The sequence below is a fragment of the Eutrigla gurnardus genome (assembly GCF_963514095.1).
Source record: "Eutrigla gurnardus genome assembly, chromosome: 1".
Classification (NCBI taxonomy): domain Eukaryota; kingdom Metazoa; phylum Chordata; class Actinopteri; order Perciformes; family Triglidae; genus Eutrigla; species Eutrigla gurnardus.
The window spans coordinates 10,980,577-10,993,392 of record NC_139915.1 but is presented as its reverse complement, the minus strand read 5'-3'; the positions used below and the strand labels follow the sequence as shown (position 1 = coordinate 10,993,392).

General features: G+C 42.7%; 2 protein-coding genes across 2 annotated transcripts; both read right to left on the bottom strand.

The window, feature by feature from the left end:
* Window positions 1-770: 770 nt before the first annotated feature.
* Window positions 771-3,757, bottom strand: pou4f1 (POU class 4 homeobox 1). The gene is made up of 2 exons (XM_084014803.1): window positions 3,364-3,757; window positions 771-2,962 (listed from the first exon to the last, which is right to left on the bottom strand). The coding sequence occupies exons 1-2, from the start codon at window positions 3,484-3,486 to the stop codon at window positions 1,976-1,978; spliced, it is 1,110 nt and encodes a 369-aa protein (XP_083870929.1). The 5' UTR covers window positions 3,487-3,757; the 3' UTR covers window positions 771-1,975.
* Window positions 3,758-4,853: 1,096 nt separating this feature from the next.
* Window positions 4,854-9,972, bottom strand: obi1 (ORC ubiquitin ligase 1). Its single transcript, XM_084014736.1, has 6 exons — window positions 9,479-9,972; window positions 9,132-9,267; window positions 7,833-7,924; window positions 7,463-7,684; window positions 7,121-7,209; window positions 4,854-6,717 (listed from the first exon to the last, which is right to left on the bottom strand). The coding sequence occupies exons 1-6, from the start codon at window positions 9,548-9,550 to the stop codon at window positions 5,334-5,336; spliced, it is 1,995 nt and encodes a 664-aa protein (XP_083870862.1). The 5' UTR covers window positions 9,551-9,972; the 3' UTR covers window positions 4,854-5,333.
* Between the last annotated feature and the right edge of the window lie 2,844 nt (window positions 9,973-12,816).

The following is a 12,816-nucleotide window of genomic DNA, read 5'->3' as shown; positions in this document are numbered from 1 at the left end:
GTGTGTGTGTGTGTGTGTGTGTGTGTGTGTGTGTGTGTGTGTGCGTGTGTGTGTGTGTGTGTGTGTCAAGACGAGCCGCGTCAGTGTTGCTGTTGAGTTATTCTGACTCCGCTGTGAAACTTCATTAAATGTTGATTGTCAGGTTGTTTCAACGCACCAAAAGGCGGCAGCTTTGTCTTCGTTAAGAATTCCAGACATGCTAGCCGATGTTAGGTTTAACAGCCTATAAAACCCTGTTGTATCCGCTTGTAGTTCTATCACCAATTTAACGCTCTGTTGTGCCAAAAATAAACTCTTTAATTGTATTATCATTTATAATATTTTTTATTAGGCCTAATATTATTATTAAGTACTATTATTTGAATTATTACTATTGTAAATATTAAACGTCATATTTATATTTTTTCCACATTCATTTAAACACAATGGCACAGTACAAAATAATTATAAGGCAACGATGCAAAAGGTTTTGGATGTGGTTTTCCTTCAAAATTAATTTAACCATAAATTAGACCAACTTTGGAGACCTTATTTTTGGTGAACTATAACGCGTTATTTCTATGGTAAAAATGCAAGACAATACGGTACAAATAACTGCTTTAAAATCGTAACAAAACGGACTGAAACTAACATTAAATCACGTCTCAATATGGAGTTGTGGCCACAATAATATGTCAAACCAATATTAACAATAAAGCCGTAGTTATCGTGTTCCGCGCGGGCCCAAGCACAACCAGAAAGGCATCGTTTTCTTTCTTCAATTTATTAGAAGATTGCTGGAACACACCTCCCTGTTGGATTTGGCTTACAGGATGAACAGTACCAATGAAAGTAAGAGGACAACAGAGGAGGAGTTGTGAGAGAGGGAGGGAGACAGTGGGACAGTTTTTCCATGATGCACGTGTCGCTGCAGTTTTGTAAACATACTTGTGCACAACGTAAAAATATTACTTACACAACGTTTCCGTAACAATTAACACGACAAACAACGTGGTGATCTTAATGTGAAAACAGGCATTTTTAACAGTGACTCACACCATCCACGACATCAGCTCGACTGGACGCTGCAGGGATTCTTGTTTTCCTGTGCATAGAGCGTTTGCACTGCAAACCGAAACACATGAAGGAAAACAGGATTTAATTGTATTTCTTTTTTTTGTTTTCATCGTGACGTCTCATCGATGAGGCAGACGAGGCTTCTTCCACGTGAGGCCTATCATTTATTTCCCCAAACGCAGGAGCTCACCTCTGATAAGTGACAAAGTGATGTCTGTATATACAAAAAAAAAAAAAAAAAAAGCATTTCGCCATAACCGATCCATAAACCTAAAGGGTATTTTGTGCAAATTGAAAATAAATATATCTCTAGATGTGACAGCCTGTAGAGGCTAAATTACTGCCCGTGAATCAGGATTCCATGCAGGCCTAAATATGTTGTTTTTTTCTTCGTTTAAGCATAAAGGTTTGCAAACTAAATTTGACTTCATAGCAGCCTCCGAATTAGAATGAATGAACACATGAATAAATGAACAGATTCATGAATTATTCTATACCAACAACGACAAAAAAAAAACAACCAAACCAAGAAACACAGTTCAACAATCAATGAGGTAATTCGTAAATGGCTATACTTCAAATAATAGGCCTATTGGGAGAAAATAACTCGCTATAGCATCAAGCAAATTACCTCTTTCCACGTGGGTTAAAAGGCAATGTCGACGTCGATAAAAATCTCCCCTCGTAACAACTGAGCGAAACTTGTGTAATCTGTTATTTGCATACTTCACATTCACCGATAACGTGAAAATAAACAAGATATATGAAGCCTCGTAAAATGGGTATCTAAAGCCCACTGTGCACCAACGTGTAAAATCGCTGGAGACAAAAGACTGAAAATGGTGTCTTGGTGTCCCTTGGTCCCCCAAAGTCAGTCACACAACTTTGTTTTTTTGTTTTTGTTTTTTTTCCCTCGTTTTCAGTGAGCCGCGGAAAATTTCAACCTCTTCTGCTTCTGTCTTTGGTTACAAAACCACACTCGCACCACATTTTTTTTCAGGTCCAACTTTTCAGCGATAGCTGCTATTTTCTCGGACGACGGCCGAGGCTGCACGGCGAAGTAAGCCTCCAAAGACCTCTTTTCTGGGGCCGCTATCGAGGTCCTCTTGCGTTTCTTTTCCCCTCCACTGAAAATGTCCGGTTTGCTCATTTTCTCCCTCTGGGCCCCCTCGGCCTCCTCCAGCCAGGCCTGGAGGATAGGTTTAAGCGCAATCATGTTGTTGTGTGACAGAGTTAACGACTCGAATCGACAAATTGTACTTTGGCTCAGTGAACCGACGCCGGGGATTTTGAGATTAGCGAGAGCGCCGCCCACGTCCGCCTGGGTCACCCCCAGCTTGATCCTCCGCTGCTTGAAGCGCTCCGCGAAAGCCTCCAGCTCCCTTGGGTCCGTGTCCGAGTCATTGATGGAGGGGAGTCCGTTGTTAGTGAGTCCTGGGCCGCCTTGACCCCCTCCGCAATGTCCCGGTAAGAGCCCGTGGTGGGTGAGAGGCGAGTTCATGCCCATAGCCTGATGGGAGAGGTGGCTCAAGCCGTGCATGTGAGAGTGCGGGTGGCCGGAGGAGGCGGAGAGCAGCCCTCCGCCGCCACCTCCGCCGCCTCCGCCACCTCCCCCGCCGGACCCGTCGTGCCCACCGGGCATCAGGGCGAGGGACGGCGAGGTGATGTGGTCCATGATGTCCTGCGTCTCCAGGTTCTGGTGGTGGTGGTGGTGATGGTGGTGGTGGTGGTGGGCCAGTGGCACGGTGGACGACGACGAGCATGGCACCGTGCTCATCGTGTGGTACGTTGCGTCGGGCTTGAACGGGTGCGTCTTGCCCTGGGACACGGCGATATCCACGGCCGCCAAAGCCTCAGCCCGGGCCAGCAGGGTCTCATCCAGGCTCGCAAATATGTTATTCTGTAGCTGAAAAGGCGAACAATAAAAAGGGGAGAAGATGGGAGGAAATGAAGGGATGCGAAATGTGGAGGAAAGGGAGAAGGGAGTGAAAAAAAAATCCTTAAATAACTGTCAGATAAATGTCAGTCGGGACTTTTGGCGACACACATCCAGAGTATTCCTCCCGAAGCGGCAAGTTATCAAAATTAATAGAAAAACAGTCAAACCAGGCTTTGCGTGAGCATGCTTTCAAACAGAAGACTCTCCGAATGATTGCCGCGGAATACATGAAATAAACATTAAGTGCGCGTTTTGGCTGAATGTGCCTCGGAGCGCTTCTTGTTATTACGCGCAGACAGCGTTCGGCGCTGCATGAAGCCGAGGCGCGAACAAGGACAAAGTGGAAGTTTTTTCGGGGTATAATTTACCTGTGGAGTATGTAGACAGGCTCTCCTTATAGCTTCCGAGCTGGAATGCAAAGTGGTGTACTTGTGCTCGGGTAACGAGGGATGCATGGCGAAGTGCGGCTGTTTGCTGTTCATGGACATCATCTTGGCGAGCTTCTCCAATTAAAGTGCACGGGAAGAAAAGGGGGGGAAAACTGCTACAAGAGCAGGAAAATAGTCATAGATGCACAGTGCTCCTCTTCCTCTCCAGTAATGATGCGCTGCGGTTCCGCTGTGTGGTGCGCCGAGTGCAGCCTTGAGCCCGGAGATCACAGAGATGCCTGCAGTCTCTCAGACGCACTTATCCGTCTACTGTTTCCCACTGCTGGGGATGAGAGAGGCTCTTACACCTGAGCGCCTCAGATCTCGTCAAGCCCGTGCTCGGCTGCTCTCGCGAGACATAAACGCTGCCAGAACAGTGAACAGGCTGACAGATACAAAAAAAAAAAGGAAAAGAAACTGCTCACAGGCCAGGCTGCAACATCTGGAGACTAGACGAGAGCGTTTTAAGCTCCACTCCATCCAGCCACCGAACCGCGCCGGTCCCGGTGCCTTCAGGCCCGATTCTGTACTTGGAGGCCGGAAAACATTTGACATGACGTGATTCGTTTTAGCTGCTATACACGGGTTTTCATCCTCCTGATTTCAGGAAGTGGCTTTAATATAGAATTATTGGTTTGGAACTATAACAAATATGAGTTTGCTAAGCATTCAATAGTATAATCCGTCATGAATTTTTAAAGCCAAATCTAACGGTCAACAATACATCACATGAACGCAATATTAAAGGCTAGTTATAAAATATAACGTTTGTTTTATTGGTTCACACCGATGTATTTCAAAGTGTCGGCCACGCGCTTTGTCCCGCCCGCCTCTCATCTTAACCCCGGGAAGCAACGAGACCGCCGCCTTGTCATTAAAGCCCATCATCGCCAGATGAGCGCTAAACACATTGATTTAATACACCAGCGTAACCTTGTACACAGTCTTTACCTAAATTAATTAATCCCAATGAATTAACACTTCATTTATTCAAACCACAACGGTTAGCCAATTAAAATTTCATGCAGCGATTAGAGGTATGTGAAATATACATGATATCGTTAAATTTGCATAATAAATAAGGCGCTTTCTGCTACGATGGAATCACTGCGCGCGTGAGGTCTCTAATGTGCGTCGTTAGTGGCTACACCATGCTTTTATTGGCATTAGTGTTTTCAACTTTTAATAGCAGGGAATTCATAATTGTTACCATTTTAATGTTATGCAAATCATGGGGCACAAAAGATAGGAATATGACAATGTCCGCTGAATAATTCCATTAGAAATCACAATAAGGAAAATTCACAAATTACTGGACCAATAGAACCTTTGGTAGCCCACATAAATCCTCAGACTGACTTATTAGGTGAATCATCGACACAGAAAAACACAAGAAAACAAAGTGGCATACCTCGTTTTTCCTTGCATCACTATTTTATTTCCTAATACACTCTTACATCCCAATACTTACGTCCAATTATCAGTTTCCACGACAGTCACATGTCTTATGCCATCATAAAAAGGTTACCAGGAGGACCGTGTTTACCGATTGACTTAAAATGACAAACGCATACAAGTAGGCTGAAAGTAGGTTTGCAGAATTTCTCGGCACTAAAACTCGTGCATTGCAGTGTTACAAAGAACAGCACAGAAGTGTCAGATTACAAGATGGTCAGACTTTCAGACTGTAAAGGCAGTGCTGAATAAACCTACACAAGACTATACACAAAAACCTATCTGACAACCTTGTCATATTTTGTCTTCATTTATACAACACAACAACAGACAAAATGACAGGAACTTACACAGGAGTATCACATTCACAAACGCATTCCGAAGCCGTTTGTGCTTATGAAGCCTGACCTCATCGTACTACAGTGCACACGGTCCCGTAGTCGTTTGTAAAACGTTCACATGAGCTTTGAAAGTTTTGTGGGACTGCTTGTGTTAAAAGGACTGTGAGACTTCCTCTTTGTTGGCTGGCTGATGTTCAGTGCGTGTCTGTCTCTTGTTGTGTTCACAGGTCTACCCGTGCAGCTGGGGGAAGAGGAGGCGGAGGAGGAGGGGTTTACACCGTCGTGGTCTTGGCTTGCTGGACTGAGATAACCAGAGGGACCGACCTTATTCTCTTCCAGCGAATCGAACAGCAAATCGAAAGACAATTCGTCGGTCTGAGTGGGCCCACAGTCGGGGACCTGGGCACCGCTCTCCCTACCCGACACCAGTGAGCTTTCCTCTGCAGAGCCTTTTGCAGCCTCTCTCGCATTGAAAGTGCCGGCCGTGTTGTTACGTGGCGAGTGGTTCTCCTGGTTCTCCTGGTTCTCCTCGTCACACTGTACCGCAGCTTTGCCACCATGGCTTGAGATGACATCGGGGAAGGTTTGTGCTTCTGGAACGAGAGTTCTGTCCAATTCTGCGGGAGGGCAGGAAACCAGGGACAGCTGGGAATCCCGGCTACTGGAGCTCTCTCCATCCAGCATCATGGAGTCCAGCTCGGAGATTTTGTCCAGGTAAGCTGCGTCCATGGAGGCTTCGCTTGATGTCGGAAAATCAGCAGGCTCTTCACCAACAAGAGTAGTGGACGTGGCTCCTTTAACTGAGCTTTCTATACTTGGACCTGAACATGAATCGTCATTAGATTGAGATCTCTGCCAAGCGCCCCAGAAGACCGGCTTTGGTGGTTCCACGTCACTATTTGTAGGCAAGCCTTCAGGGAATGTGTTGAGGCTGCTACAGTCGTCCTCCATGGTGCTGCTACTCTTGCCAGGACTAGGAAATTCTTCAAAATCAAGCTTCCTCAGATAAGACGCCGGTTTAAATGCAACTTTCTTTTCACGGACGCCAGGGCTTCTCAAAGTCAGGGACCTGAAGGCAGAGGATGGAGTGGTGGGTAAAAGTTCAGAGGTCACGCTTTCCAAGTCATTTTTCTGGTCTCCAGTCAGATTCTTAGTGGGCTCTTTGTGATCTGCAGATGGCATGAGCATCAAACTGTGATTCCTCGAAAAAGTACGACCGTCTACCACTGGATTGCTGCAGATCGACTCCCTCTCATTGTCACTCAAGCTTCTCATCATCATGTTGATTTTCTGTTGCTGTGTGAGAGCGTCGGACTCGGCCTTGCTATCCTTGCATGCTTCCTGTCCTTCAGGACTTCTCTTCTCAGACTTTCGGACCTGAGACTCCAGGTCTTCAATGTACTGGTCGCTGCGCTCCAAAGCCTTCTTCAGGTGGTCCACATCGCGCTCGTACTGCTGGATTTTTGATTCCAGCGCTGCCACTGTGTAACGACCAAACCTGGGGACAGATCATTTTGTGTCTTTAACTTGTTCAAGGATCACCGTTACAGGAAAGCCAAAAAACATTTAGCTGAATCTCATGCACTTGACCGAGCAAATGTACCTTATGCAAGATAGCTTATTTGAAAATAAATTAAAACCAAACCTTTTGGAATATCAATTTAGAAAGTGGTCTGGTTTGATTTGACAGAAAAATGGACAGGAAATCATACAGGAATGACTAGTCTTGGCAGCAAGTCACCACCTCCAACTTTTTCCATCATTTTCCGGCTCTTCCTTAAATTAATCTCATTACCCGTGATGGTGACTGAGCAACATCCATCTCTTTCTAACTGGAGGCAAGTAAAATTATTAAAACAAAACAGAAAAAATTTGTGTCATTAAGAAATAAAGATACTTACTTCTGAGGTGATCTGCTAACCACCTCTGCTTTCAATCTCATATTCTCCTGTACAAGGTCGACATTTTGCGATCGTAGTGCCTTATTTGCCTGAGGATGGTAAAGTCACACATTGGCAGTACGTTACAAAAGCAGCAACAAAAATAAGCCAAGCATATTATTTACACTCCAGATAGAGTAATTAACACATATGGTTAAAAAGGACAAGATCAGTGTCACTACTGTTTGCCTCCTTCCTTCGAATGAATCAGAATGACAACCACATGTTATGCATTAGCATTGCGTATTCTGCTTTGATGATCAATAAAGTTGATATCAGTGCAATGTATTGTACATTACATACCTCCTTCAGTATATCCATGTCCTGCTTTACTTTATCACAGACATCGGTGGCAGCTCGCAGCTTGTTCGTCCATTCTTCCAGGACAAAGGGGTCAACTTTCTTGTCGTCTCCTTGCACTGCATTAAAGCTACAGGGTTCCAAGGCTGTCTTCAGTTGGGACTCCAGACTTTGATTTTTTGTTTTCAGATCCTCGTTTTCTCTGATGAACCCTTCAATTTCCTCCTGTTGGAGAGAAACAGTGTGAAACATAAATCCAGCAATAAACGCATCACAGTGTAATCGTGATATTTATAGCTTCACCACAGGGGTGAACACTTGGTGTGGCTACTATTACAACATTTTTTCTTTTCCCCTTTTGGCAAACCCATACCTCGTACTCCCGCAAAAGCAGTTCTCCCCTGGTCTTTCGGAGACATTTCCTCACTGAAGGACTGTCACTGTGATCGCTCTCATTTGTCCCTCCTGTAACAAAATAACATGAGTGTGGTAACGGATAATTAGACTTGACAACATCACCCAGCTTTGATAAATGTGCAATAATGGATTGGTTGTTGCATAGAGCTGCTACCAAAACTCATACCTATTAAAGGCTCAGGCTCTGCCTTTCGAACTGAGGGCGACGTTACCTCAGAGCCCCGAAACCCACAGCATAGTGGACGTATTTATTAAATATTTAAGCTCCGTCCTTGTAGCCTTAAGTAATTCACATTATTTCACACTGGGAAATATGCTAATTGTCTGTCTAATCCAGAGTTTGGTGAGAGGATTAATACCAACTTCAGCACAGATATTCATCAAGGAGCACCCAAAGTGGAGAAATGTGCCTACCAGCAGCTCCACATTGCATCTTGTTTGCCAGCAAGTAACCGATATTTTATGAAAAGAGCCACCTGGGTTTTGTTCAGACAGTCAAGTGTGCAAAGACATCGGGACTTTTGAGGAGCTGTGTGCAGTCACTGAGCCCAGCCCAAGGTAGAAAAGTTGTTTCACAGTAGCTATTAGATTGAAGTGTGTGTATATATATATATATATATATATATATATATATATATATATATATATATATATAGAAGAGCTGATGTATAACAGGTACAAACTAGACAGAAGACAGACCTGCCGCAATAAAAGCTCTCACTTTTGACAGAACTATTTCAGTGGATGACTCCGATCAGCCTGAGGCTGGAGCCCATTAGCCACGCCTGAGCTACATGTTTGCGTAACATTTCACAATATGATGCAAAATGACAAGGCCAACAAAACAACGAAGAAAGGAGACCATGGATTTTTGTGATCAAGTATTTCATAAATAAAACCATCAAAACACTGCATAGCAGAAACAAAAACTCAATGTATGTAAACAAACATGCACTGTTTTGCCATCCCCACTGAGCAAGCAGCAGTTTTACTGGACCAACATGAGTTAATCTGACGTTTACTACACTGAAGTGATACAGTCCACATCTTCTATTATGTATGTGTTTTCTTGGAGGATTGATCGGGCTATTGATAAGACAAACATGACAAGTGCCTAAACGTAACTGCAACTTTAACAACATGCCTGGTTCAGCATGATGTAACGATGACTCCGCTGAGATGCTGCAGGCACATGAAGCTACCTCTCCCCTCATGCCTTGTGCCCGGCTTCCCTCCTCCGTATAGGGCTACTCACCGATGATTTCCCTGCAGGGGCTCTCTGCCGTGATGGGGACCCGACAGCTGGGACACTGGCTAGCTTTCTTCAACCACATTTCCATGCAGGAAGAACAGAACACGTGGTGGTTGGCACAGACGACCGGCTGCTTGACCTGCGCGGTGAGAAGCACGAGCAGACTATTAGCTAACCGGCGGTAACGTCGCGGCCAGGGAACGCTGTTCGAGTTAGTTACGGTAACGTAGCTAACGTTAGCTGCGGAACGTCCCGGTTAATGTTGAACCGATAACGTAACGACGGCAGCAGTCAATCCCGTGTAGACACATCATCTTTGTTTAAAGATTTAAACACGGAACGGCACTTACCTTTCCGAGACATATCTGACAGGAAATCGGCAAAGTGAGAGAAAGAGTGGAAGACTGGAAGTTGAGAGCCATGCTTTCTTTTTCTTGATTTATTTTATATTGAAGGAATAAACTTCACAAATAGACACAACAAAGTTTCGCCGAGGAGATACGAATTTCCCACCAGGACCCGCTGCAACGCGCGCCGAGTCCTATGGCCAGACTACGGAAAGTCAAAAAGGCCATAAAGGCTGCAACGGTACATTAGCAAACATTTAAAACCGTAGCTAGAAGTGGATTTAAAGCATTTAACTGTCATCTGTGTTGTTCCCCCTGACAAAGGCGAAGGAAGCGTAAGCCATTGACGCTCTTCTAAGGATAGATAGAAAACTAAAATACTAAAATTCCATCTATTTATACATTGACATGGAGCAACATTAGCATTACTTTGGAGTCAAATGTGTGGCTTGCTGATGTAAGTTCAGTGTTCGCTTTTCTTTTTAGCTCCGTTCTTGATCTCCACCAAATCCTGAGAAAAATTGTGTTCCAGGCAAATTCTCCGTGGATTCATGTAATCGACCCCAATTAATTGCTAATGTTATAATTAGTCAAGTGCAGCTGCAAATATGAAGAGACATCAAGGAGTTGTTCCATGTGTTGTGCATTTGTGTTTGGTCTGAAAAGTAAAAACATTACGGTGCAGTGTTAAAATCTGGCCAGCATTTTAAAACATACAAAAAATGAACATTGTTATCAGCATTATGTGAAGAAAAGGTTACAGTGTTGACATTATGTATTGTGTTGAAGTATATTTATTGAAATGAGCTTACTAAACAGCCAGCCATGGCCCTTCCTGACTTGTTATACTTGTTCCTTATGCACCTTTAAGGATTGATGGTTTACATGATTGTACATTTAGATTAAAGTAAGATAACAAACAATCTAAATGTAGTTGGTTTGTCACTTTTCCCATAACAGTAGCTCAGAGCTGTTGTATGAAATAAGCCTGATGAGTCCATTCAGTGGCTGATTAAACAAGAATTAATTACATATAATTACATATATTATGACTGTATGTCCAGAGGCCTTGTCAATGCTGAAGGTATCTGTTTTGAAATTTGACAACATAAACTATATATGGGCCCCTTTGTATTTCCTGTAGCAATAATTTTTAATGCAGTAGCTGATAAGGAACCTATAAAAGAAGGGTCATCATTACGTAATTTTGAAAGCATTCTATGTTTGTATTGGTGCCAGACTTTGGTGCCAGACTTTGGTACCAGACTTTGGTGCCAGTGATATCAATAGAGTGCACTTCAGCTTCTCTCAACTCAAAATGAATGGGTTTTTGGTTAGATGCATAAAATAAGGTGTTATATAATACAACCTTGCAAGATTTTAATGTTTTGCTCTATGAAATACGTAAGTACCTACCTTTTCTCATGAATGTTGAAGCTTTTTTAAAAAAAAGACGGTTGCTAACAAGTGGCTAAAAGACTACGGAACATCAAACGTTATAGTTTTTACTTTTGGCGATTGCATTCGCTTCAAATATCATAAAATTGGTGCTTATTTGTGAAGATGAACTTACTGAACATAATGTGTACTCATACTTGTGTTTGCCACAGAGCTTATTTTGGCTTGTTGTAGGGAACCGGTGCTAACTTCCGGGGTTGGCCTGAAGAAATATGTCATCCATGCACCAGGGAATGGCAAGGCAAGTCCCACTGTAACCCATAATCTCTATGTTGTTTTACTTTTGACTGAAAAGTGGTTCCTCAAAATATAAAATAAACATTATGTGATGTTGACTAATGTTTTTTATCTAAAAATGCATGATTGTTTTCCCTATTACTGGTCTCCAAACTGATCATGACTGTCTGCAACTGCATGAAGCTCATCTCAAGATAGTTAGTTCATGATACATGACCAAATCATGATCGCTGACCAGACTGCAATTATTACCAGATCAATTAATCGATGCTTCTGATTCTAACTGGCTGGACATAATGATATGGTCTGTCAGAGACTTGACCGTATGCTAATGCCTTGCAGTTTGGCTCAGAGATTTACATTCATGCTTGTCACACATAAGTCATGACAGTGATTAGTGAGGCTGGTGACGTCCAGCAACGCTGCAGTGTCCCGTCTGTTTCTTTTACACCAACGTTAATGGTTTTTATCTCCAAATCAATGTAGGACGTCTCAGCACAGAGATTGAAACAAAGTGCAAATGCTAATTTGGTTCATTGACAAACAAAGCAACAATTATCGGTATAAAGGCCCAGATTTATAGAAGTATATAAAATACGGCGATGAGTGCCCCCTCCTGATAATATGAGTGCCATATCATTAAATGTCATTAAAAGGTTGATGGTGGGTTTGTTATTGATAACAACAATGCTCTATTACAATCATATACATGATTCTACATGTTATCTAAATCATTCTCAGTAAAAATGATGTTTCTGTATTTTCAGTATCGAGCAAGAATGTAGAAGTTTGTATTGACCTTCTTCAACTGATAATTCATTTCCCAAACCATTTTACATTAGGGCCAATTGGTGAAACACATAAAAGATGCATAGTTAAATGTGAGTGAATATTTTAGGTGGGAAATGAATGTTGCGCATCATATTGCATGCATCCAGAGCAAAAGTCAACTCATGGGTTTGAAGGGCAAGACAGCTATATTCCCAATAACAGTACATTTAGCAGTCATCCACGGCGATGCCGAAATTGGGGTGTGATTTGCACATTTTCAAAGTAAATGTTGAGATGAAACTGGGGAAAGTCCTAAAAGTGTTTCCAAATGTTGATGTGGTAAAAATAAATACATATTATACATGCAGATATGCAGCAGCAGATGATTTCTATGTTGGTTGAAAATAGCTTTTAAATAAATATAGCTGTTCTTCGAGTAAACTAAATATTATTTACACTGTGAAGTTCTGGCAAAACTTAAAGCAGACATGGACTAACTGAGTTGGTCTCACGTAGAAAAGCAGGTTGCTAAAGGTCAATGTGCTCCAAATAAAAACAAATGAGTCATTTCTAGCTTTGCTTTCTTATACAGGGTCACCTATACAGTTGGAATAATGTCATTTGAATAATGCAAATGTCTTTTATAGCGTCAAACGAATGTTATGCAGGAATTCATTTCACCTGGGTATTTGTGACACATAATGTAATGATTGCACCTGGTCAAAAGTGATTACTGATGCATTTAATTAGGAATAAACAGAGGGTTGTGTCTGAAAACAAAATATTCCAACTTTATGGGCGACAGTGTGTGTGTGTGTGTGTGTGTGTGTGTGTATTAAATGATAAATCACAGCAAAACCAAAGAACCATTACTG